The 27345-nt window shown below is 42.5% G+C and overlaps 1 protein-coding gene across 7 annotated transcripts in view; it reads right to left on the bottom strand.

The window, feature by feature from the left end:
- Positions 1-27345, bottom strand: part of QKI (QKI, KH domain containing RNA binding) — a 137619-nt gene that overhangs the window by 77656 nt on the left and 32618 nt on the right. For all 7 annotated transcript variants that reach the window (XR_010750009.1, XM_066372803.1, XM_066372804.1 and 4 more), the window contains exon 2: positions 19210-19352. Coding sequence is in view for 6 of the 7 variants with exons in the window: in XM_066372803.1 (XP_066228900.1) it covers positions 19210-19352 (143 nt within the window). In the remaining variant the exon portion in view is untranslated. The remainder of the gene's footprint in view (positions 1-19209; positions 19353-27345) is intronic.

Genomic DNA, 27345 nt, shown 5'->3' with positions numbered 1-27345 from the left:
ACAATACAAGACACTATATTGAACTGACCATCACCATGGAATCAAAGCATATGACAAAATCTTGGATGCCACACAAGAATGCAAATGCTTTCACAAAACTCTGTAATGATGGTGTTCAGGGAATTCTTCATTATGTAAACATTATGTTTGAAAATTGTTTTTTAAAACTGAAATCCTTGGGGAAAATTCCCGTTACTTATCAAGTTATACTTTCTCCAAAGCAACTGGTTCAGAGACTATTTTTGGGTTGCCTGTCAGTACTCTACTCTGATGGCCCAATTTGGATAACACCTTGTACTAAATGTGTGAGTCTTGAAAGTATATTATTTTTCATCACATTCCTTGCAAAATTTTACATGTGTATACTTTCTTTTCTTTTCTGCATTTCTGCCTTTACTTATACTACTATTTTTGCAAGGAGATCTGACTCTTTCCACGAATAGGCCGGTGATAAAAATAATTGTGTGAAGCACCCTTCAACAGAAACTGTTAGCATTCATAGACAGAAGTTTAGTTTTTTAGGGGCTAAAAAGGCCGAGGTAAAAAACAGATTAACTCTGAATACTAAAAAGTAACTCTTCCTCCTTCACCTGCCATCTGCATAAAAGACAAAAACGACTGTTGACTGTCCCCTCCACAAAAACCCACAGGTGACGATTCTTACACTCACAGCTCCCTACCTACTCTCCACGCATCTGACCCGCTGTGCGGATGTCCCCTGTTGGGACGCCATCACACAGAAGCCACACACTGGACCTCACTGCTGACCGACTGAAGAGTGAGGGCACTTCCTCCGTTCTCTGCACCCCGAAGGCTCTCGGCCTCCCCGAGCGCTCACCACAAGTGCCACAGCCCAAAACGTGCCTCGTACAGGAAAGACGGGTACACAGCAGGAAGAAAGTCCTCTTCACTCAGATCTTGACAGGACTTTCTCTATCCCAAGTTGAGACTCTGATCCTGGAAGCACTTGGCCTAGCTTGACAAGATCCCAAACTCTAAGACGTGCCTGAACTCTCTGTATGTTCAAGTGCACCCCCTTCTCCAAGACCGGCTTCTCAGCATTTAGTTCCTGCCCCCTGTACCCAACCTAAAGCCCCGACAGACCTTTAGCTGTCGATCCTTTGAAGGTTACCTTTTCCTATTTTCAAGATTTCTTCCTAAACAATGGTTTTAAGCAGTTTTCCTCTGGTGAGCCAAGGTGGTTTCCGTTTCGTGGTTCAGTTTCATAACCGTGACCTCATTTCCCCAGAGTGAAGCCTCTCCACCTTCTCAGACAGGGCCTCTGCCACCCCTCCGATATTCCCATCCCATGCACCCCCCAGTCTCACTGCACTCCGGTGGTTTCTCACTCCCTGCCCTGTTTTTCCAGCCTTCTGCCTCTCAATACTATCTTCTGATCTATCTTCCAGTTCACTAATTCTCTTTTCAACTGGTTTTAATCTTCTGTTAGACCTCCATATTCCAGTTGAGGAATGTTTGAGTTTAATATTTCTTTTGTAGTCCCCATTTCTCTGCCATGTTTCTCCAACTTGTCTTTTGTCTCATACATGATAAATTTAGCTCATGCTAAGTCTGGGTCTCATACTTCTAATGTCAACAGCTCCTATGAATTTGTTTCTACTGTTCTCTTGTTTCTTCACATTTTGTTAATATCATCTTTCCTTCTTGTGCGTTTGGTTACTTTTTAGTGTGAGCCTGATACTGTACATACTAAACAGCTCACAGAAATAGCACAAGGCCTGAAACAATATGACCTTCCTCCAGATGCCTCTGGATAGACGGCACCTTTTGCTAGACACTTACTGCTACCAGTGACCCCGGATCACCTCAAAACAATTTCATTTGAGCCTGAAAACCTTTGGTGCTGACACGCAGGGTCTGCGAGGGCCCGGGGAACACCATCATTGCACCCCTAGCTGTGACTGGAGGTGAGAAGGAGCCACAGACAGGCTGTGGACTCAAACTGGCTCAGAGCTCAGCCCCGCTGCCCTCTGGAGAGGGCAGACACACCCAGAGGAAAGAGTTCCCCAGACCTGCTTCCAGTCTGGGTTCTCTGTCTTCCTTAGGTTCCTAAACCAGTCATTCTTCACAATGCTGCTGGTTCTCTGATGCACACAAGCAGACTGTTCCCCCTACTTTGTCCTATTTCACTGGAATTGCTTAGTCTGAACCACCGTGAGTCCTTGAGAAGCGTGTGGTTTTTAAGAGGTTGCCTTTTAATCTAAATAAATCTAGAATTGACATAACTTCAGGCAGTATAAAGTAAAAATATTAGAATAAAAATTAGAGGAAGAGAAAAAGACACATTTCACAGAAAGTCTATCAGCAGACCTGGCTCTCTGTTCACTTACACAAGCCCTTCCTACTTTTTGCAACTTACTAATCCCCTTTCTATACAGTCACAGACCCTACAGAACTTCATTCCCCTTTCTGTACAGTCACAGACCCTACAGAACTTCATTCCCCTTTCTATACAGTCACAGACCCTACAGAACTTCATTCCCTTTCTATACAGTCACAGACCCTACAGAACTTCATTCCCCTTTCTATAGTCACAGACCCTACAGAACTTCATTCCCCTTTCTATACAGTCACAGACCTACAGAACTTCATTCCCCTTTCTGTACAGTCACAGACCCTACAGAACTTCATTCCCCTTTCTATACAGTCACAGACCTACAGAACTTCATCCCCCTTTCTGTACAGTCACAGACCCTACAGAACTTCATTCCCCTTTCTATACAGTCACAGACCCTACAGAACTTCATTCCCTTTCTATACAGTCACAGACCTACAGAACTTCATCCCCCTTTCTATACAGTCACAGACCCTACAGAACTTCATTCCCCTTTCTATACAGTCACAGACCCTACAGACCTTCATCCCCCTTTCTGTACAGTCACAGACCCTACAGAACTTCATTCCCTTTCTATACAGTCACAGACCCTACAGAACTTCATTCCCTTTCTATACAGTCACAGACCCTACAGAACTTCATTCCCCTTTCTGTACAGTCACAGACCCTACAGACCTTCATTCCCCTTTCTATACAGTCACAGACCCTACAGAACTTCATTCCCTTTCTATACAGTCACAGACCCTACAGAACTTCATTCCCCTTTCTGTACAGTCACAGACCCTACAGAACTTCATTCCCCTTTCTATACAGTCACAGACCCTACAGAACTTCATCCCCCTTTCTGTACAGTCACAGACCCTACAGAACTTCATCCCCTTTCTATACAGTCACAGACCCTACAGAACTTCATTCCCCTTTCTATAGTCACAGACCCTACAGAACTTCATTCCCTTTCTATACAGTCACAGACCCTACAGAACTTCATTCCCCTTTCTGTACAGTCACAGACCCTATAGAACTTCATTCCCCTTTCTATACAGTCACAGATCTTACAGAACTTCATTCCCCTTTCTATACAGTCACAGACCCTACAGAACTTCATTCCCCTTTCTATACAGTCACAGACCTACAGAACTTCATTCCCCTTTCTATAGTCACAGACCCTACAGAACTTCATTCCCCTTTCTATACAGTCACAGACCTACAGAACTTCATTCCCCTTTCTATAGTCACAGACCCTACAGAACTTCATTCCCCTTTCTATAGTCACAGACCCTACAGAACTTCATTCCCCTTTCTATACAGTCACAGACCCTACAGAACTTCATTCCCTTTCTATACAGTCACAGACCCTACAGAACTTCATCCCCTTTCTGTACAGTCACAGACCCTACAGAACTTCATCCCCCTTTCTATACAGTCACAGACCTACAGAACTTCATCCCCCTTTCTATACAGTCACAGACCCTACAGTACTTCATTCCCTTTCTATACAGTCACAGACCCTACAGAACTTCATTCCCCTTTCTGTACAGTCACAGATCTTACAGAACTTCATTCCCCTTTCTATACAGTCACAGACCCTACAGAACTTCATCCCCCTTTCTATACAGTCACAGACCCTACAGAACTTCATTCCCTTTCTATACAGTCACAGACCCTACAGAACTTCATTCCCCTTTCTATACAGTCACAGATCTTACAGAACTTCATCCCCCTTTCTATACAGTCACAGACCCTACAGAACTTCATTCCCCTTTCTGTACAGTCACAGATCTTACAGAACTTCATCCCCCTTTCTATACAGTCACAGACCCTACAGAACTTCATCCCCCTTTCTATACAGTCACAGACCCTACAGAACTTCATTCCCTTTCTATACAGTCACAGACCCTACAGAACTTCATCCCCCTTTCTATACAGTCACAGACCTACAGAACTTCATTCCCCTTTCTATAAAGTCACAGACCCTACAGAACTTCATTCCCCTTTCTATAGTCACAGACCCTACAGAACTTCATTCCCTTTCTATATAGTCACAGACCCTACAGAACTTCATTCCCTTTCTATACACTCACAGACCCTACAGAACTTCATTCCCCTTTCTATAGTCACAGACCCTACAGAACTTCATTCCCTTTCTATACAGTCACAGACCTACAGAACTTCATTCCCCTTTCTGTACAGTCACAGATCTTACAGAACTTCATTCCCCTTTCTATAGTCACAGACCCTACAGAACTTCATTCCCTTTCTATACAGTCACAGACCCTACAGTACTTCATTCCCTTTCTATACAGTCACAGACCCTACAGAACTTCATTCCCTTTCTATACAGTCACAGACCCTACAGAACTTCATCCCCTTTCTATACAGTCACAGACCCTACAGAACTTCATCCCCTTTCTATACAGTCACAGATCTTACAGAACTTCATTCCCCTTTCTATACAGTCACAGACCTACAGTACTTCATTCCCTTTCTGTACAGTCACAGACCCTACAGAACTTCATTCCCTTTCTATACAGTCACAGACCTACAGAACTTCATCCCCCTTTCTATACAGTCACAGACCCTACAGAACTTCATTCCCCTTTCTATACAGTCACAGACCCTACAGAACTTCATTCCCCTTTCTATACAGTCACAGACCCTACAGAACTTCATTCCCCTTTCTATACAGTCACAGACCCTACAGAACTTCATTCCCCTTTCTATACAGTCACAGACCCTACAGAACTTCATTCCCCTTTCTGTACAGTCACAGATCTTACAGAACTTCATTCCCCTTTCTATACAGTCACAGACCCTACAGAACTTCATTCCCCTTTCTATACAGTCACAGACCCTACAGAACTTCATTCCCCTTTCTATAGTCACAGACCCTACAGAACTTCATTCCCTTTCTGTACAGTCACAGACCCTACAGAACTTCATTCCCCTTTCTATACAGTCACAGACCCTACAGAACTTCATTCCCCTTTCTATACAGTCACAGACCCTACAGAACTTCATCCCCTTTCTATAAAGTCACAGACCTACAGAACTTCATTCCCCTTTCTATACAGTCACAGACCCTACAGAACTTCATTCCCCTTTCTATACAGTCACAGACCCTACAGTACTTCATTCCCTTTCTATACAGTCACAGACCTACAGAACTTCATTCCCTTTCTATACAGTCACAGACCCTACAGAACTTCATCCCCTTTCTGTACAGTCACAGACCCTACAGAACTTCATTCCCCTTTCTGTACAGTCACAGACCCTACAGAACTTCATTCCCCTTTCTATACAGTCACAGATCTTACAGAACTTCATTCCCCTTCTGCCCTCACAGCAACCTACACAGAGACAAGAATCTCTACTCCGGTTTTACTCTGGGTATTTTTTTGGTTGAATAGAAAGTGCCTCCCATTTTCAAATTCAACTCAATAAAACATTTATTCAAAATCTGCCATATGAGTGAAATAGATGATAGAGATTTTAAAAAGAGGATATATTCCCCTGCTCTCAAGAAATCTGTGAAAATTCCTTTACTCTATTTATTACCTTAACTGTTTCTTAAATTAACTGGCCTTGCTGGCTATAACTCAGTAATAGTTGTGCTCTATACAGATCCTTGTCCAAAGCAACTTAGATACTGGATATAAACATGTATCTCAAAGACGGCCAAGACTATCTAGAATATGCTTTATGAATACAAGTACTTTTTAGTACTTCAAATCACTGACTGTTTTTGCCTTGTGTCCTTGACCAAACCGGTTGGCTCGCACTTCATGACATAGAAGACCCTGTGTGGTACACCCTATTCTTTTCACATACTCAACCTCTTCTGCTGAAACCACAGCCACTAAAATTACATAAGACTTCACCACAGCTAAATAATCCTCCAAGTCAGTTATTAATAAGAAATGTTTTAAAAATCAGTCAAAAGCAACATATTAAGCCTGTTACACAAAGGTTTGGTGACCTTAAAAATCAACCAATCTCTATTACCCAAGAACCAACAAACACTGCTCAAGTGTGTTAAAGTGCGCACCACTGGGACTCGAACACAATTGAAACTGTCAAGGTCGTCCTCAGAATGTCGTAAGTAGAGAATGAAAAAAAATTAATCATAGCAGCTGCTTTGTCTACTGCAACCAATTTCCAAGTTAATATCGTTTGCCTTGCATTAAAATTCATTCTGTGTTGATTTATCATGCTAGTTCTGCAGCTTCATTCAATTAAAACAATGTCACAATATATTCAAAGAAAATCATTTCAGACAGCCTGAGCTAACTGCAGCTTTAAAGACCAAAAGAGGGAAGAGAAAGAAAAAGACCTTCATTAACCCTACTATTTAAGAACGGACCTTCTCTCGGGCTCGCTGACCACATTTATGCCAAGTGGCGGTTATTCTCCAAGAACAGGTGAACAAAAATCGTGTCTAAAGCTACTGCTGCTGCTCACTTCACTTTACACAGAAATAACAGATTTCTACCAATGACAATAGACAGCATTATGGCAAATCTTTCCATTAACCTCATAAGATACCTCCAGTTAAATATAAAGCCTCCTGTGACGCATGATCAAGACGGGTAGTGAAAATGCATTACCAAAAGCATTTCAGTGAAACAAGTCTAAGAAATGCTAGAGTAATTTCTACTTCAAATTTTGGGGGTAAAAAATTTTTAGCATGCACTTCTTTGGTTTATTTTATTTTTTTAACAGATTACCAGTTTTAGATATTGTATGTATTATTTCTGAAAAGATTTTAATTAGACACCTTACATTGTATCACACAGATAACATCATAGGTATGACATGAACATGTACGTGTTTGCTTCTGAGGCCTTTACTCAGCAAAGGACAAAGAAAAAGAACCACCTCAACTGTAGCTGACACTAGTGAGTCCCTCACAGCCGTGTGTAAGGTGAGGAGCTGGGACCACCTAGCACACAGCGGGTCTTCACAGGGCACCGTTTCACTCAATGTTGTTTCTCTACAAAGTTAATGAGGTGTAGGAACTTAATACTTCTTTGTATCAATTAACCTATGGTAAAAATTAGTTACAGTATACCTCATTTTTGCTTAAAGTCACAGAACCTATTGATGACATTAAGTGACGACTTCACTGGACAACTGTTTTTAATTAAAAGCCAGAATTAATATATCACAATGTCTTGTTTTAGGTGGAGGCAAATGTCTTAACCCTTTTCTATCTTCATATTAATTCTAGATAAACAACCAAATATGTCTTCTAATGCTACATAATTATTATAGGAATCATTCTGGAAAACTTTTCACATATGTGAACTTTATACACATCTTCTGTGGGTGAACAAAGCTATATAAGAAGAGGCACTCACACCAGCAGCTTAAGTAGGGAAACAGTAACCTGTAATACAAATATGACATCTGTGAGATGGCACAGGAATTTGGATATCCTAAATTTTGACAACTCATCTTTTGAATATAGATATAATTCGTAAAGAGTCTAAAACCATTTTTAAAAAATCATGTGAATAACACAGATAATTATCCTTCCAGAAGCTATATATAATAAAAGGTATTGGCCCTGGCCAGTTAACTCAGTGGTAGAGTGTCTGCCCAGTGTGTGGAAGTCCTGAGTTCGATTCCCTGTCAGGCACACAGAAAAAGCGTCTATCTGCTTTTCCACCCCTCTACCCCTCTCTACTCTCTCTCTCTCTCTCTCTCTCTCTCTCTCTCTTCCTCTCCCTCAGCCATGGCATGAATGGCTAGAGCGAGTTGGTCCCCAGTGCTGGGGATGGCTCCACGGCCTCACCTCAGGTGCTAAAATAGCTCAGTTGCCGAGCAACAGAGCAGCAGCCCCAGATGGGCAGATGTGTAGAGCATCGCCTACCAAGGGGTCTACGCGCTGGATGTGGATCCCAGTCAGGGCACATGTGGGAGTCTGTCTCACTGCCTTCCTGCCTTTCACTTATTTAAAAAAATTATTTAGTCAATTAAAATAAAAATATGAGGCAATGAAAGCCACAAGGGTTTTATGACACAAGTACATGAGAATATATTTGACAGAGCAGAGTACAAATTCTTACTATACAGAGGCCATTTAAAAGATCCCAAACTACTCCTCAAACCTTTACTTCTGCTATCACCCTTCTGTTTTGACACATAAGTAATTCAATTGTCCTCTAAAAATGGCAGGTACTTTAATCTTCCCTGTTAACACCTTCCTTGACTTACTTCCCATCAACCATGTCAAAATCTTCCTATCACACAATACTGAGCTCAAGTGCTCCTTCTGTGGTTTCCTTATGTTCTCTGATTACTAGACAGTTTTTTTCCTCCTCCAACGTGACCACCTCAGAGTGCTTTGCACCCAGCCTCTGAGAGCCCCATGACATGGTATGCAATGGTCCACACGTTTCTTGCAGGGCATTCCTAAGTCAGGAACTTTGGGTTTGCTTGTTTACTACACAGAGCCTCACACAATATGCAGTACAGAAGAAACTAATTCTTATTCAAATTGTTAAATAATACAATTTAAAAGTGCTCACAGAAATCATATGGTTATTTCATTCCCATAGTAAAAAATCCAATCACTATTATGCAGCATAAGAACTCTTATACATTTCAGAAAATTCTCATATGGTAAACTTAACTGATCTCAGGATAAATTCCAAATGACAGATAATGTCATAAAAACAAAATTATTACTTCCGCTTTCCACTGTCATAAGAAGTATCCTCCTGAGTGCAAAGACCACATCACTCCTTATCTCTTAGGTGCTGAGTATGCAGAAGTATGTTTCATCAGTGTGTGTTCCAGTGTGAACCGCTTCTAATGCTTGGAAGCCCTGCATACAGTAAGTCACTTAATGAGCCTAACAGTGGAGGCAGTTATCATTTCATCTATACTTAGCACAGGAGAGGTTACAAAAGTAGCCCAAATCCTAGGACACCCAGGTTAACCAGAGTATAATGCCATTCCCCTAAAGACCTTAAACATAGACCCTGATTAACACCAGAAACTCACATTTAGTTTTCTCATTCATACTGCTCATTCAAAATGTTTAGTGGAAAGTTTAATAAAAACCCTCCTCAGATTCAAGCTTATCGGGTTTTTTGTTTGTTTGTTTGTTTTTTCTTTTCATTTTTCTGAAGCTGGAAACAGGGAGAGACAGTCAGACAGACCCCCGCATGCGCCCGACCGGGATCCACCCGGCACGCCAACCAGGGGCGACGCTCTGCCCACCAGGGGGCGATGCTCTGCCCATCCTGGGCGTCACCATGTTGCGACCAGAGCCACTCTAGCGCCTGAGGCAGAGACCACAGAGCCATCCCCAGCACCCGGGCCATCTTTGCTCCAATGGAGCCTTGGCTGCGGGAGAGGAAGAGAGAGACAGAGAGGAAGGAGAGGGGGAAGGGTGGAGAAGCAGATGGGCGCTTCTCCTGTGTGCCCTGGCCGGGAATCAAACCCGGGTCCTCCGCACGCTAGGCCGATGCTCTACCGCTGAGCCAACCGGCCAGGGCCAAGCTTATCATTTTTATCATTTCATCTTCACCTACAACCCAAAATAAATTTTTACTGTACTGATTGTACATAACCTCATCTTCCCGTCGCAATATTTTCATCTGTCTTTAAGGACTGGGATTACTGTTTTAACTATGATATACATCCGTTTTATCTGAATTGAACGGTTTCTATGAATGAAAACCTTTATGCGGTGACTTCACATGCATATTTCAATGACAAATATAATTAACTTCAAAAAGAGAAGAAAATGGTTTTCTGATTCAAGACTGAGCTTACAAGTGTCACCTTAGACCCTGAGGATGAGTCACGGAGATGCAGCATGCAGACTGCCTAAGCTCTCTGCAATCGACTTCTCAAAGATTTGCTGGGTAAGTTTTACCTGCCTTTTGCCCTGATACAAAGTATTAATTCAGTTCTGCAAGTGATGTGTTTTGGGCACAAATTTTAATCATATCTGACCTCCTGATAACTGTTCCATTACCCTGTTGCGTGTTTCTCCTGACCACTCACCTTACAGTGGCTTTCCGTTAGTGATACTCTGTTACTATGGTATGCTCATCATCTCTAGTTCTCATTTCTCTACAATGTTCAATTAGAAACCTTCTCCCCCGTGTCTCATTTCCACAAACAGCACCACCCGCAGGCCTCTCTTGCTCTCAGCTTCTGCGGGTAACAGACTAAGCAACAGTAGGTGTTCGTCAGCCTGCCCCTTGTCATCGCTGCAGCTGCCACTGTTCTGCTCAGGCCTGTGGCTTTAACACTAGTTCTCCCATTCCCGGGCCGGTGCCTATCCCGGGCCACACACAACATTCTGGAAGAATATCATCGAAATGTTACTCGTTTATACTCAGATTTCTTCTTTAAGCCTTCATGTTCTTAATAACTTTTCAAATTTGTTTTTCTTTTTTTTATCTAGCCTTAAAATTGCAAATTTATACTGCTTTTGTACAGCCTTACAAATAAAAAGGCAAGAGACTAATCAAAACTATCACTGTTGTATAACAGCAAGCAATACAACCCAGATATATTTTTAAGCTCAATGAATTCCCTACCAAACATAAAAAACCAGTATCATTCCAATGTGAAACAGAGATGGACAAACTCACACAAGGTGGGCTGCTCACGAACATTGTTCCTGGACTTGGGCAAAGCAGTCTCTACAGCAGTCACAACTAGATTTCAGAAATCTCTAATTTATATATAAACTATTTTGCTTATATATAAAGAGTTGTTTTTATTAAGGCACACAATTAGCTTTCCCAATGAAATAATTAACTCAATGTAGTCCCAAAGCTCCTTATTTAGAAGTCAGTCTGATTTCATCATCCCTAGAGTGGAGTTAAAGCAAGTTCTCCAAAAACTACCGGAGCTGTCTGCTCAAATTCAATGATGAGTCCTGTCTCCCCCCCCCACCCCCAGACGCGGGCGGGCACTAAGGTGAGGGCGACTTCAAGTACAACCTGCACGGACTGCCAGCTAGGGAGGAGGAGGCGGGTTTAGGAAGACTGACTCTCCACTGGTTTCAGGGGCACTGCTCTGCAGAGACAGGCCGAGAGCAGACCACCCCCGCTTCCCCTCGTGTCTGACAAACGCCCCGCTGCCCACTGTCCCCACAATGCGAACAGTGCTGAGAAGCAGGGCTTCTCCCATTTTTCATTTTTGTGCCCTATTACTTTGGTTATTTCAGTGAGAATCTTAGAGATACGGGTGTTAAATACCTGGAATTGGTATCCAACTGCTAGAAGTCTTTTGCAACAAGAATTTTAACAGGGCCAATCTTAAATGTTTTGGAAAAAAAAATCATACAGACAAAACTGCATCTCGACTGAGGCTGAAGATATTTGCTTACAAGCAATAATTTCTCCCTACAAATTAACTTGGTCTTTTATTTTGTTCTTCTGAACATTATAGTCTAAATATTAAATAAATTACTTCAAAAAGAAAGCAGCATTTTAAGACTTGGTAAAGGCTTATTATTCTTAAAACTATTAAATGCTGGGGGGGAAAACCCCGAGAGTTAAACAAACTTATTGTTTTTAAAATCTCAAGATCCTTTCTGGAATAACTTCTATTAACATCCTAAGAAATTTAGTTTATCTCAGACCAAAAAGAACCTATTAAATAGTTGGTACACAGCAGGCTCTCAATACATTCTTGCAGAGTGAAATAAAAAGTACACTTTAAAACTTGGTTTTGAACCAAGTCATGAAACTGACCTTTACTAAACTGATCTGTTTAAAGTTCTAAGTTAATAATAACAATTTCTCTACCTAAAACTTAAAGACATGCTTCAAATTACCAATTCATACCACTAAATTAAAAACTTCAACAGATTAATATGTAATCTGAAACACTTCTAACTCTAGTCAATAAAAATATATACTAACTTTCTTCAAATCAAGAATCTATGCATGAATAGTGCCCTGTGTATACTACCAAAGGAGAGAGTGCAGTTCTTCATTTTAAAATACTGCATCTTCACTCATAATTAAGATCATACCCAGGCAAAAATCAAGGTGTAACCTAAGTACTGAAAAAGGAGATCTTGAAGATTATTGAATTTTGATTTAACATCCAATTCTTCCTCAGAAGAACAAAGGTGGAAGTAGTGTATATCAAAACTCTTTCATTCCTTCAACACAATGAAAGCCACAACAGTCAAAGGAACGCAAGCCTGAGGAGAGGTCTCTGCAGGGCCCCTCTCTTCTCGTGACCCCTCCACAACAAATGCTGGCTCAACAGCCAGTCTGCAAGTGACAATCTAGAAACAGAAGAAAACCACCAATGACCCTATACTAATTCCGAAGCTATGACCAGCCAAATTTTCTCTGCAAATCCTGGAAAATTAAGTTGAAAGGGAACTTAAAACTCATACTCCCTCATTAACAAAGAATATTATTACGAGACAACAGAGGGTACTGTGAAAAACATTATAAATCTAAATTATTATAGTGCCAGGCTGGGATCCTAAGAAGCTTGAAAAAAACACTTGAAAATGCATTTATTCAACTCACAAACCTTTGACCATGCGTGTCATCATGATAGCCTAGCAGGGGTCCCCAAACCTTTTACACAGGGGGCCAGTTCACTGTCCCTCAGACTGTTGGAGGGCCGCCACATACAGTGCTCCTCTCACTGACCACCAGTGAAAGAGGTGCCCCTTCTGGAAGTGCGGGGGGACCGGATAAATGGCCTCAGGGGGCCGCATGCAGCCTGCGGGCTGTAGTCTGGGATGCCTGGCCTAGAACAGTGGTGGTCAACCTGGTCCCTACCGCCTCCTAGTGGGTATGCCAGCTTTCATGGTGGGCGGTAGCGGAGCAACCAAAGTAATAAATAAAAAGATAGCTTTAACTATAGTAAGTTGTTTTATAAAGATTTATTCTGCCAAACTTAGCGAAAATCCGACATAAAGTACTTGGCAAGTAATTATTATTACATGCTTGAACTTGCTGTAACTCTGCTTTATAAATTTTATAAAGTAAAGTTACTTCCCTACTTTATAAATCACCATTACTGTGGAACCGGTGGGCGGTTAGAAAATTTTACTACTAACAGATACAAAAGTGGGTAGGTAGGTATAAAAAAGCTGACTACCCCTGGCCTAGACCCAGCATACTCCTTTTGAGTTATACTCACTTGAAATGAAAACCCAATGGACAAACATCAGAAAAACAGAGTCACCCTCATAAAACCTCTGGGAAAAGTGGAAAAGTCTCCCTGTTATTTCATAATACCATATCCTAAGCAACAGTTTACCAATCAAGCCCATTCATGTATACACAGAACTAATATCCCTAATAGCTAGACCTTGCATATTTGGAACTTATATACCATTCTGGTAGATCCTATAAAACAATTTCTCATTAATTCAAAATTGATAACTATGCAAAAATGGACCGATTTACTACTGACTCATTGCATTGATCAGAGTTAAATCCATTCACACACTGCTTCTAAGCTCTCCAGGGATTCAAACAAGTCCTTAGAAACTTAAGGGGCCAAATTACCAATTTGATGGCCTATGTATAACTTTTATCTTCATTCATGTCTGCCAGTTTTTAATGTATGATAAACGTCAATAGTATTAAGTGATTTAATGCAACACCTTTATCTTCTATGAAAGACTGTGGACTCCTTCCCAGGTAGAATTTCTTTCCTTATTCACAATCACAAGAACCACAGTGAGGACTCGATCAGGGGCCACACACTTGTTGTCTTTATTCTCCAGACAATTCTGAGATAGCTCTTATAATTTCATAGACAAGGACACAAATTCTAAGAAATGAACATGTGCTCAGAGCCAGTGAGACAGCCTCGCTTCTGCCCTGGAGTACGTATTCCCGCCTCCCTCTCTGCCACGCTGTGGGCACAGCCCGAGTGCCGCAGCTGCTGCACGCAGCACAGCCGGCCCTGGGCAGGGTGACCCTTTGCTGTCCAGGCTGCCCTGTGCCCTGGAGGGTAGTGAGCAGCTAAGTGGCAGCCATCCACACTAGCTGCCACTAGGAACCCCTCCGAGTTTTGCCAAGCAAAAATATCTCCAGACATTGCCAAATGTCCCTGAGGGGAGAATCCCTCCTGAGCTGACAACCGCTGAGCTAACAGAATGTCACTGGATGGGAAAAGAGCAGAGGCAGTATGGCTTCACTCTGCACCCCAGGGACCTGCCACAAAAAGAGAAGCTCCAAGCAGGTGCTGCCCTGTGGGCCGAGCCCTGCAGGGACACCGCCAGCAGCCGGCCTAGGCCAGGCTTCCATCACTTCGGCTCCATCCAATCAGAACCTTCCTCAACACACAGCACAGGCTCAAGAGCACAGAGATGAGCCTGTGTTACTTAAGACACTGAGTCTTAGGACAGCCTATTATGGAGCATTCTGGTGGCACTTGCTGACAAATGTCACCAGCAAGAATAAAGCCTGGATTCAAAATCCAGGTCTCTGACTCAAAAACCCACTATTATCTCCACTATGTTGAGTTATCTCAACTAAGTTAATATCCCCACCCCCAGGATGCAACTGGTACACAGTACAGTCCTTCCAATCCCCACATCAAGCCACTGATTTAAAAACATTGTGAAGGGCATTACACAGTACTCCTTCCTTTCTGAAATACAGAATTTAAGATTTTCTTCTCCTACCATCCCAAAGCTATACACAGCAAAGACCAAAACAACAGCTCCTAATTCACACTTCTATAAATATGCTGCTATGTCAGATGGAAGGTTTTTCTTTTTAAGTTTACCAATATTTGAAAGAATAAGGCTTTCACAGAGATATGCACAACAAATATTTACTGTCCAGATTGTAACTGGGAATGTACAAACAGAACTCCACCCTCATGGAGCTTGCGTTCTGGTTAACACTTTGGCAGCATAAAAACATTTTCCAAGTGCTTTGTATGTATAAAATCATTCATAACTCACTTAAGACTCCTCCTAACTCCATGAAAGAATAACTCTATTACTACCCCCATTATAGAAATGAGTCAACCGAGAACCAGAAATGACAAGTAATTTGACCAAAGGCAGAAGACAAAACAGCTGAGCCAGCAGGGTCTGGGTCTGAGTCCATACTTTTGACCATTTCGCTGCAATGCCCCTTTGAAACTTGAATAACAGATTAGGAGCATGTGGATATACAATGGGGAAAAAACTAAAGTATGAAGAAATGTATTTCATTTTGGCCAATATCTAATTCATCATTCTGAAATAAATCTTTTCCCATGAAGCCAAAATCTGACACAAAGTCCTTTGTTTTGTTTACTAATATTTTATCTTTTTAAAGGCAAGGTAAATTTCCTAAAATATACCACAAAACAGAACTACTCCTTTGATATGTATTGATAACCTCAAAAAAGAAAATCTCAAAACTACATGCATATCCTAATTTTGCCAAACTTAACAAATTTAAAATCAAGGTATTAAAACAATTATCTGGAAGCCTAAAATATTTCATATTAATTTCTTTTCTCCAATGAATTGTAACTAAATTTCTCATTTAAACAGCTTTGTTAAAATAGACATTTAGGGGTGCCAGGAGCAGTCCACAACTCCTATCCCCACCCCACCTGTCCATTGAACATGGCCGGACCTGCACGTCTGACTTCCAACTCAGCACCCCTAAATCAGAACTGCTCACCCCACCTCCCTAGCTCAAACTGATCAAAACCTTTAAGCTACTCATGACTTTCCCTCACACCACACTGTGCAGTCAGCAAATCCTACTGACTGTGAGTTGATAATCTGTACAGGACCCAAGCATTTCCTGTGTCCCCAGTGGGTCTCCCTGCCGCACCACCACCCAGCAGCCTTTCTCCACACAGCGACCAGAAGCCAACTAAGCTCATGTCACTCTTTGGCTCAAAACATCTCCATGGCTTCCCAGTTCACTCAGAGCAGAACGTGAAGGCCCGACTGGGGCCCGCAGCCCCCGCACAATGTGTCCTCTCTGCTCCTTCTCTGCAGTCCTGTCTGACCACCCTTCCCAGGCGTGCTGCTCCACAGAGCGAGTGCGATTTCGTGCCCTTCCCCCGAGGCTCTGCTCCTGTGTCCCCCTTCCCTTCACCCTGTAAGAGTCTGCACTGTAAACACGTGGTCCCCACCCAACTGCTTCCCCACCTCTCAGAGCCCTCACCGCGCCGACCTCAGCACCCTTGCTTAGTGTCTGTCCTCGTCACTGCCAGGACTGCCCCCCAGAAGCAGGGACACTGCTCCGTTCACCCCTGCCTGCCTCCTGGGACAAGCCCTGTCTCCTGGCTTACTCTGACAACAGGAAGGGAGAGCAGCGCTTCTCTCCCATGCAGTCAGAACACCTCCGGGCTGGCAGGCGGCCTGACGGGCTGCGCCCCCAGGTTCTGGTTCAGCCCCCAGGTACTGGTTCAGCCCCCAGGTACTGGTTCAGCCCCCAGGTTCTGGTTCAGCCCCCCGGTACTGGTTCAGCCCCCAGGTACTGGTTCAGCCCCCAGGTACTGGTTCAGCCCCCAGGTTCTGGTTCAGCCCCCAGGTTCTGGTTCAGCCCCCAGGTACTGGTTCAGCCCCCAGGTTCTGGCTCAGCCCCCAGGTTCTGGCTCAGCCCCCAGGTTCTGGTTCAGCCCCCAGGTACTGGTTCAGCCCCCAGGTACTGGTTCAGCCCCCAGGTTCTGGTTCAGCCCCCAGGTTCTGGTTCAGCCCCCAGGTTCTGGTTCAGCCCCCAGGTTTTGGTTCAGCCCCCAGGTTCTGGTTCAGCCCCCAGGTTCTGGTTCAGCCCCCAGGTTCTGGTTCAGCTGGGCTGGAGCGGGACTTGAACACTCACTCACAGGCTCCCAGGAGGTGCGGGCGCCCTAGTCCTGAGGAACCACTGCTCTAGATAGCGCTGTGACTTCTTTATTTAAGAATGAAACCTCCTGACCTGTGGTGGCGCAGTGGATAAAGCATCGACCTGGAAATGCTGAGGTCGCCGGTTCAAAACCCTGGGCTTGCCTGGTCAAGGCACATATGGGAGTTGATGCTTCCTGCTCCTCCCCCTTCTCTCTCTCTCTCTTTCTCTCTCTCTCTCTCCCCCTCTCTCTTTCCTCTCTAAAATAAAAAAATAAAAAAATATTAGGAGAATGAGAACCAAGTGGATCAAGGTTATATGCTGTAAAAAGGTCTTAAAAGTATTCTGTGTTAATGGCTAACACAGAAACTTGGTCCTATAGAGTTTAAACAAGCACAGGAGAAGGTGACAGCCTTTAGTACACACCTTTAGGATACACTGAAAGACCAGACAAGAGCAGACTTCAGTTGAGAGCGCTGCTCAAATCACAACTGCCCATCTCTAGGAACCATCCCAATGTCCCCGTAGGACCACAGCGGTCATGTCTACACTGCTAGGTAACATCATGCCCCCAGTCACGGCAGACGGGTCCAAAACACAGTCCCTCTCCTAAGACTCTGAAGTTCAGATACAGTCTGGGAGTACTGATTCCAAGTTAAGTTAAGAGCAAGGCTTTCAACAGAGAAGTCCAAACTCTGAGGGAGGTTCTCACTGCTGCCGGCACTCCCGTCTTTAACCCTTCTTTACTATACCAATTCTCTTCCAACAGGCCCTTTCTTTGTCAATGTTAGCAATGAGTTTTGGACCTTTGCAACCAAAAGTACTCATAAAACAGGAAATGTATTTGATTTACAGAAAATTGTATTGGACAGGCAATTTGTGAGATATCAAAGCTTTTTCCATTAATCCAAGTTAAAAAATTTATTCCCTTCTCTTGATTAGTATACGCTGTCCATACAATTATTGAACGTTAGAGTACCCATCACATTTTTACCTTACAACACAACTCTTTCTCATATTAGTTTTCAGAAAGTCCTCTGAGGCCTGGCAAAAAGCCAGTAACTCTGCCTTTATGGATGTAATAGGCAGTGGGTACCCACCATGTCCAGTCTCATGGCCGCCTGCAATGCAGAGATTAGTAACAGAAACAGGTTCCTGACTTAGTGCCTTTAAATATCTTGCTGGGGAGAGACAGAAAAATAAAGAACAATACTAGACAATATATAAATGCTACTTCAGAGGAATAAAGAAACTGAATGTGAAAAAAAGTGAGTAACCAGATTGCTTTTAGATAAAATGGTCAGGGGATGCCACTCTGAAGTGACTTTTAAATTAAAATCTTAATAACAAGAAGTCAGCTAGCAGAGATCAATCAGTGTACAGTTAACATAAAGGTCCTTAGTCAGGAAACAGGCTCAACATGTTTTAAGAGCCAATGTAACTACACAGTGTATTGTGGAAAAAAAATTTATAATGACGTCAGGGAGACAGAAAGGACTGTATCAAGTTTTTTATAACAACAAAAAAAAGAGTATGTATAAGCTAACTGGTATAGAACAGGGGGCTATTCGCAATAAAATAATTATACAGAATAGCTGAGCAAGGGATTAAAAAGAACAAAAAAAAGTGACAAACAGTGGTCATCACAGAAATTCTAGTGAAAGAAATCTCAGCCGTCACAGGGTCTGTTCTCCCAGGTTCCTGAAAAGACAGTGCGGGCCAGGCTGTGGCTTCTCTGAGGTCGGTCAGGGGAGCTGAGAGCCGCGCTTGGTGCCTCCAGGATTCTAGCCGGAGCCCTTTCCTTAATTCTAGCCTTGACCTGACATCTAAAACCAAGTGTTCAACCACACGCATTTCCAAAAGTGACACAGCAGCTTTCACATGACAACACAGAAATTTTTCAAGTTATCCACACCAAATTATTCGCACCTCTAATCCTCTCATGAAATCCTTTCAAGGTAACTGACACTGTATTGCGTGTTTACCACCAGATGTGTCACCTCCCCAGGTCGTCAAGCAGAAAAAACCCCAACTGAGACAACGAAAGGTACTCACATCCGGGTATTCCTTCACGGGCACGTAGAGCTTCTCCTGCAGCTGGACAATCGGGCCCACGGCGTCCGGCAGCTCCGCGCTCCTCTTCTCTGCGCTGCCATTTAATGTGTCATTGTACATGTCTTTCCGTACTCTGCTAATTTCTGTTAAAAGTAAAAATTTTCACTGTGTTAGATGAGAACAGTCTTGCTAGTCCAGAAAAAAAAGAACGTAAGGGAGGATTTCATTGGTAAAGTGTTAAAACTCAAAGAATTGTTGACTTATTCTATCATTCTCTGAATTAAGTTTATGTTTAACAGGACTATAGCCTCAATTAATTTCTACTAGAAATCAAATTTATACACTTAATAATGTATTTCATTAAAACCTCAGAGTCCAAGTTCTTACCCACTATGATAGAGACATATTACTTTATCTAATTTCTCCATGGGTAAACGAGGCCAGTAATTCCAGATGACAGCTTCAGTCAAATAACTATGAGAAGAATGCCTATCAGACAAAACGTAATACCACAGACTCTCTTCTACTTCAGACACGGAACATTTTAAGCTCAGCAGAAGTCCGAGTTTGATACTCAGACTTAGCAGTTCAAGCTCTGGGACAGAAGAGATGTGTCGGAGAGGGTAGGAGGAGGGAGGGAGACTGAATGAGTCTGAGAAAAAGCAGTATTTAAGGGCTGAGGAAAAGGCGTGCAAACCAAGAAGACACGGAGGTAGGCAAGAGAAGTAGGAAGAGCTGTCAAAGGTTCAAGGGAGACAGACTCCAAGACTCCAGGACAGAGCAATCACCAGGGTCAAATACCACCAAGGTTTCCTAAGGTCAAGAGCACGATACCTTGGAATTGACCACTAAGGCATTGATGATCAGAGATGTTTTAAGGAAAAGATGGTAATGAAGATTAAACTACACTTGGGTTAATGAATAAAATAGAATAAAACAATGCAGAGATACCTAGTCAATGACCTTTTTAAAAGACTATTATGACATCCCCAGTATAAATATACTTCTTTCAAAGAAAAGTATTAAAGATTAAAAATAAAATATGAGAAATCTATTTTAATGAATCAAGTCCTGTACAAAGAGACTCATTCTTTCGAGAATTCTTTAAGCATCCACAATGCGCTTAGAAAATAGTCTCCTGACCATTGGACCATGATAATAAAGGTTGTCATTATTAAATTAGCAAGTTGCCTCTGTAGCCATCTCTCCACGCTCTAGATTACACCCTCTGTAACCATCTCTCCATCCTATAGATTACACCCTCTGTAACCATCTCTCCATGCTATAGATTACACCCTCTGTAACCATCTCTCCATGCTATAGATTACACCCTCTGTAACCATCTCTCCACGCTATAGATTACATCCTCCTTGGGGGTCAGGTTTGTGTCCATTATTACTTGTAACTAAAGTTTTCTTTTTAATTTTTAAAATGTTTTATATGCTTTCTAAACATAAAGTTTCAACCTGTTGTTACTAAGAAACTACCAAATATGAAGGCGCGCTTTAGTTTTCTTTAGTTATTTAAGTCACTTTCAGTTAAATAAAACCCAACACAGGAAAAATGCCTTATCAGACATGTCCTTACTTAGGCATAGTCTTGAACAGTGAAAATACTACATTAACACATTTTCTGTTTTAATGATAGAAATATTTATAACAAATTTTCTCCCTTAAAAAACAATTTGCTTGTTAAAGCTAAGTATTTATTTCTGAAAGCAAATGAAATTTATTAAAAATCAAAAGAAGGTATCTTGGATTGAACTACCGTATTTTTCGCTCCATAAGATGCATTTTTCCCCAAAAAAGTGGAGGGGGAAATGCCCGTGCATCTTATGGAGCAAAAAATACGGTATTTTATTAAATATTCTGACACATCATTTGGTTCAATTTTTTTTTTCTTATTTTCCTCCTTAAAACCGTAGGTGTGTCTTATGATCAGGTGCATCTTACGGAGCGAAAAATATAGTACATTATAAAGACAAGAATCCAATTCTATATTTTTTATATTTCCAGGTTCATCCTAAAGATGTCCAGTATCAATTAATTTTACTTAATTAGCATACGATAGCAATTCTCTGATCAAGTTTTCAACAACCAGGTAATAAGTTAAGCATAAACGACTGCTTTCGTAATTACAGCAATTAAACAAAAGAATTTAGGAAAATTTAACCAAATCAAAATTACACGTATATAGTTCCAGTCTCTATATAAAAGCACTTTCAGTATTAATTTATTACATTTAAATTTTCAAACTGCCCAATTCTTGTTGTGAAGTTAATCAATACCAATATAGAAACCTGACACCTGATAATAGCCTAAAAAATATATATTAAATTTGCTTATAAATACAGACGGCAAACACACTAACAGATTCCACCAGCATGTTAAAAATAAGGCACATAAACAAAGTGGAACTTATACTATAAATGCAAGAACAGTTCAATATTTAAAATATTCCTGGCCCTGGCCGGTTGGCTCAGTGGTAGAGCGTTGGCCTGGCGTGCGGAAGTCCCGGGTTCGATTCCCAGCCAGGGCACACAGGAGAAGTGCCCATCTGCTTCTCCACCCCTCCCCCCTCTCCTTCCTCTCTGTCTCTTTCTTCCCCTCCCGCAGCCAAGGCTCCACTGGAGCAAAGTTGGCCCGGGCGCTGAGGATGGCTCTGTGGCCTCTGCCTCAGGCACTAGAATGGCTCTGGTCGCAACAGAGCAATGACCCAGATGGGCAGAGCATCGCCCCCTGGTGGGCATGCCGGGTGGATCCCAGTTGGGCGCATGCGGAGTGTGTCTGACTGCCTCCCCGTTTCCAGCTTCAGAAAAATACCAAAAAAAAAAAAATTCCTGGCCCTAGCCGGTTGGCTCAGGGGTAAAGCATAGGCCTGGTACGTGGAAGTCCCAGGTTTGATTCCCGGCCAGGACACACAGGAGAAGCGCCCATCTGCTTCTCCACCCTTCCTCTCGCCTTTCTCTACATATTTCTCTCCCCTTCCTCTTCTCTTCTCCTCCTTGCCTGCAGCCAGGGCTCCATTGGAGCAAGCTGGCCGGGCACTGAAGATGGCCTCCACCTCAGGTGCTAGAATGGCTCCAGTTACAATGGAGCAATGCCCCAGATGAACAGAGCAACACCTTCAGTGGGCATGCCTGGTGGATCCAGGTGGATCCAGGTGGATCCCGGTCGGGCGCATGCGGGGGTCTGTCTCTGTCTCCCAGCCACTCACTTAATAAAAATTTAAAATAAAAAATATTTTTAAAATCTGTAAGTAACCAGAGTAATATAACATTCTGGGGTGGGGGTATGATTTTCCAAGTAAACAATTTTACCAAATTTAGAAAAACCAAGAGTCAATTATAAATAAGAAAAGTCAAATGCCTCGATTTAAAAACATAGATATACAAAAACCATATAATCTTCATATATCTAATTAAATGATATAATGGAAGATATAGTTACAACTTCAGTTATATTTCTATGAACATTTGTGAGATTCTTTTAATTAATAACTGAAAGTTCCATGAAAATCTGTTATCCACTGTCTTCCCAGCTCCTAGAATCCTGCCTGACACACACGTGCCCTCAGTTAATACTCAGCGGACGGGGGAATGAAGGGAGGAATGAGCTAGGCTCTAGTGCAGGGGTCCCCAAACATTTTACACAGGGGGCCAGTTCACTGTCCCTCAGACCGTTGGAGGGCCAGACTATAAAAAAAACTATGAACAAATCTCCTATGCACACTGCACATATCTTATTTTAAAGTAAAAAAAACAAAATGGGAACAAATACAATATTTGAAATAAAGAACAAGTAAATTTAAATCAACAAACTGACCAGTATTTCCATGAGAACTATGCTCCTCTCACTGACCACCAATGAAAGAGGTGCCCCTTCTGAAAGTGAGGCAGGGGCTGGATAAATGGCCTCAGGGGGCCGCATGCGGCCCACGGGCCGTAGTTTGGGGACCCCTGCTCTAGGACTTTCAGGTTAAACAAGTCACGGTCCCAGCTCTGAGAGAACTTGCTCCTACAGAAAAGGTATGTAAACAGACGACCAAAGGCATCAGAACAGTAAGGTCCAGAGACACTGGTAGCACAAAAGCAGGAGTCATTAACTACTGTAGGTGTTACGGTCAAGAAAGAAGTCAAGAGGAAAGAAACTGACATTTTTTTTTTCTAATCACAAGGAGTTATGTAAAGCAAAAGTACAAACAATATAATCACAAATTCTATTTTTTCTTAAGATAAAACGTCTTTCTACCATGTTTCTTTCTGTCTCTAAGTCATACCACTCAATAAAATAATAGAACAAAAATTATATACAAAAGAATACATCTGGGTACAAAAGATGAGTGCAACAGTTCTAGTTCTCAAGGAATTTACGATCACTGTGGATTGTCACGGTGTGTTTAACAATTCACTGTGGCTCTAACCAGCTGAGGATGAGTACTACCCTTTAGTAACACCAGCTTTCTAGCCAGCAAATCATTAGCACTTCTTGGCATGTTATTAACAAACTCAAGTTAGAACCAGTTTTGATTCCAGCTCTAACAGTAACTGCCTGTGTGATTTTAGACAAGTTTCTTACTTAACCTTTGCGTGCCTGTACCTCATATAATTAGAGGCTGCTTTCTGAGTGACTCAGCTGAACCCACTGGTTTCCAACTTCAGTATGCAAGGACTCCACTTATTTTCCCTCATGCTTTAAAAAGTTGTCTCCTGAAATTTCCATTCTGTAAGTCCTGGCAATCAGAGCTTTGGTAAACATTGATACCAAGTTGACATAATCACAGCCAAAAAAGCATGTCATGGGTATGGGTGGTGCTCTGGTTCCTTCAGAGGTGCTGGGTTCACCGGTGTTCACTCATGAAATGCAGGAACGCTTCAGAACTGGCACATTTCATACAGTCTTGTGTTGTAGCAAACACAACACAACAGTGCTTAAATGTCCCCTCATCTCCACACTACCTTCACCAACCTGAAGCAACAGTTCAGAGAACTAAAAGTTCAGAACCATTTGTTTAATCATCTTATATAAAAATTCCCAGTATGCTACCCCAAAAATATCCCCAAGATCAAGACAATTTGTTTTAAACATCTCTGAAGTTTTTAAATGTTATAATTTTACTGAATCAAAATCCTGCCTAAAATTTCTCCCACCCTTCCCAACACTCCAAAGCTCACAAAACAGGTCAAATGCTTCTTTCATGTGACAGCCACACAAATACTAGAAGAGTTCTGTAATATCTAAGTGTCCTTTTCTCAAACCTGCCCATCAAAATGGGTCTATACCCGCCCATTTAGAGATACACACGTTCCATTTGTCTGTGTCCCTTTTAATATGGAAACTCCTTTTCTGCATACATCCTGTCAGACAACAACCAGTAAGTACACTAACTGCCCAGCTCTAGTCCTCAACACTCACCTGCCACAGCGTGTTTAAGAATACCTTGACTTCTTTGCTGAGCACAGCACACCACAGCCAACCCAAGCCTTTACCACCAATACAGGCACAACTGCATGTCTACTGGGACCATGTCAGTATCTTTTCATGACTGTTTTCTACTAGACATATCCCTTCAGTCTACATGAATCTATCGGTCGGTTCTTTAGGGGTGACTACGCTATGAGTCTAGGGTCTGACAACTTCCATTTCATAGAGCACAAACTTCTCGAGCCTGGACACTAAAATACTGACACACCTTTACCAACTATCCGATACAAAACTAAGCTACATTAGGACTCGAACCTCCCTCTGAATCTATCAGTTTAAGCAAGAAATAATCTGTTTCAGACTACAGGTTGTGCCAGCAAGTTCAGAATATAACCTTTTCAGTTCTGGGGCATAGTCGCCACCTTTGCATCACCCAGGTTCCTGCCATTTTTCCGCGTTTTCTTGAACAAATACTCAGGTACCACATCTTTTCAAACCTCAATGTCCTGGAAACTCTCTGTTTGAGACTGAAAACTTGCTGATGCTGCTCCTCCTCCCAGGAAGGAGCCTGCCACAGCAGTTGTTTTACGTGACCTGTTCTTACAAGTCACCTACCTTAAGCCTTTCCTCTTCCCCTGAATTCACCTAACTCTAAATTCAAGTACAAGTTTTGTTTTAAAACCATCCCACGTGTCACCAGCTCAGGCGTTTCCACCTCTGGCTGTGCCGTCACCACCACGCCTCCTTTACTGCAGAAGAAAGACTGCAGGGAGCCCCATCCTCCGCCGCCTGCACACTCCGGACGTTCTTTTAAAATCTTTACCACTGGACTAACGAAGGGATCAACCACTCCATGGAAAAGTGGAATGTCAGAATTCAAGACAACATGAATAATGTAGAATAGAAAAATAAAAGGTGAAAAACCTGAATAGAAAACTAAGTCATTTCCCAAGCCAGGTAATAACTATGGCTAAATCCCGTCCCGCACTGACGGGAGACTAGACAGGAGAATAAATATAGCCCCATTTCACTTTCCGGCTTAGAACTCTTTCAACCAATTTAAAACAAGAAATTAAAAATTAGCAAGTACTAAAAATATGTCGTACAATACACATCCTGCACTCAATATTACTGTAGCTAATTCTAACTGGTTTGCCAGCCGGCTATTCTGATATTACAGAAATTCTATTTGGGCATCTGTCTGCTTTCTTTGTGCTTTACACTTAAATACACACACACACACACACACACACACACCCCACACACACACACACACACAAATTGCCATATCGCTGTAACACAGCTGGAGCTAAAATGAAAATATTATATTATAATCTGACCATTATTGCCTCATTTTTTAAATTTCACATTTCCTATTAATTTATGCAGTAGAATGAGAGCCAACTATTTATCAATACATATATAAATGCTTTGATGTCCAGATTATAAATTTTATTTTTTTATTTTTTTATTTTTTTTTCTGAAGCTGGAAATGGGGAGAGACAGACTCCCGCATGCGCCCAACCGGGATCCACCGGGTACGCCCACCAGGGGCGATGCTCTGCCCCTCCAGGGCGTCGCTCTGCCGCGACCAGAGCCACTCTAGTGCCTGGGGCAGAGGCCAAGGAGCCATCCCCAGCACCCGGGCCATCTTTGCTCCAATGGAGCCTTGGCTGCGGGAGGGGAAGAAAGAGACAGAAAGGAAGGAGGGGGGGGGTGGAGAAGCAAATGGGCGCTTCTCCTGTGTGCCCTGGCCGGGAATCGAACCCGGGTCCCCCGCACGCCAGGTGACGCTCTACCGCTGAGCCAACCGGCCAGGGCCCAGATTATAAATTTTTTAAGTGACGTTAAAGGGAGAGCCTTTCCAAGCGCAGCTGGAACGAGCCGTTCCTCACTGTGGCAATTCTTCTGCACCTGGACGCTGCCGGCACTCTCACGCCAACAGCCACGTGAGACTGCACTTACCGAGGTCCCCCTCTGCCAATCTGAGTCTGTGTCTACACGACACTCGTGAGCCAGTGAGACAGTAATACCAGGGGTGTGTCTGTAACTGCAGAACCGCGGCCACCCTACAGATGCGGCGCCACGGACTCTCAGTCAGCAAAGTGCTCTTCTGTTCAAATAAGCCTCTCATTCAGGGTTTACTAAACACCGGAAAAGCTTTAAAGATATTTTGGGCATAGCAAAATCCATGGAATAATACAACATCACTGTGCTCATTTTAAAAAAGCCCGACTCATGAGGTATGGAAAGCAAATACATTAAAAAGCAGGTCACTAGAAAATATGCACTATGTAGTGGGCTATGTTTTGGCTGCTCAGAACCACCTAAGAAATTAAATCTGATTTAATTGCTCTGAAAGTGGCAAGGAAAAACGTCAGCCATCAGTGACTCTCTAGGTGCAACCTGATGTTTTAGGTTCAACTGTGTATGTACTTCAGAACTAGAAGCACAAAAAGAAAAACCATAAAATCAAATTCAGTATCATAGCCCTCCTTTAAACCGCCAAAATTAACAACTGTGCAAACTGTTGATACACTCCACAGAAATGGGAAACAGCAAGTCCCACAGAAACGCCCTCCTCTTTCCCTGACTGTTCTTAGCAGCTGTTCCGTAGCTTGTAGGGCATTTCAAGTATCTGCACTTTCCCGAAAAAGGTCCTGCAAAGGTTACAGAAAAAAATGTCTAGTATTATGATCCAATTTATACTAAC

Source organism: Saccopteryx leptura, chromosome 3 (assembly GCF_036850995.1).
Source record: "Saccopteryx leptura isolate mSacLep1 chromosome 3, mSacLep1_pri_phased_curated, whole genome shotgun sequence".
NCBI classification, from domain to species: Eukaryota; Metazoa; Chordata; class Mammalia; order Chiroptera; family Emballonuridae; genus Saccopteryx; species Saccopteryx leptura.
This window is presented reverse-complemented; position numbering and strand designations above follow the sequence as displayed.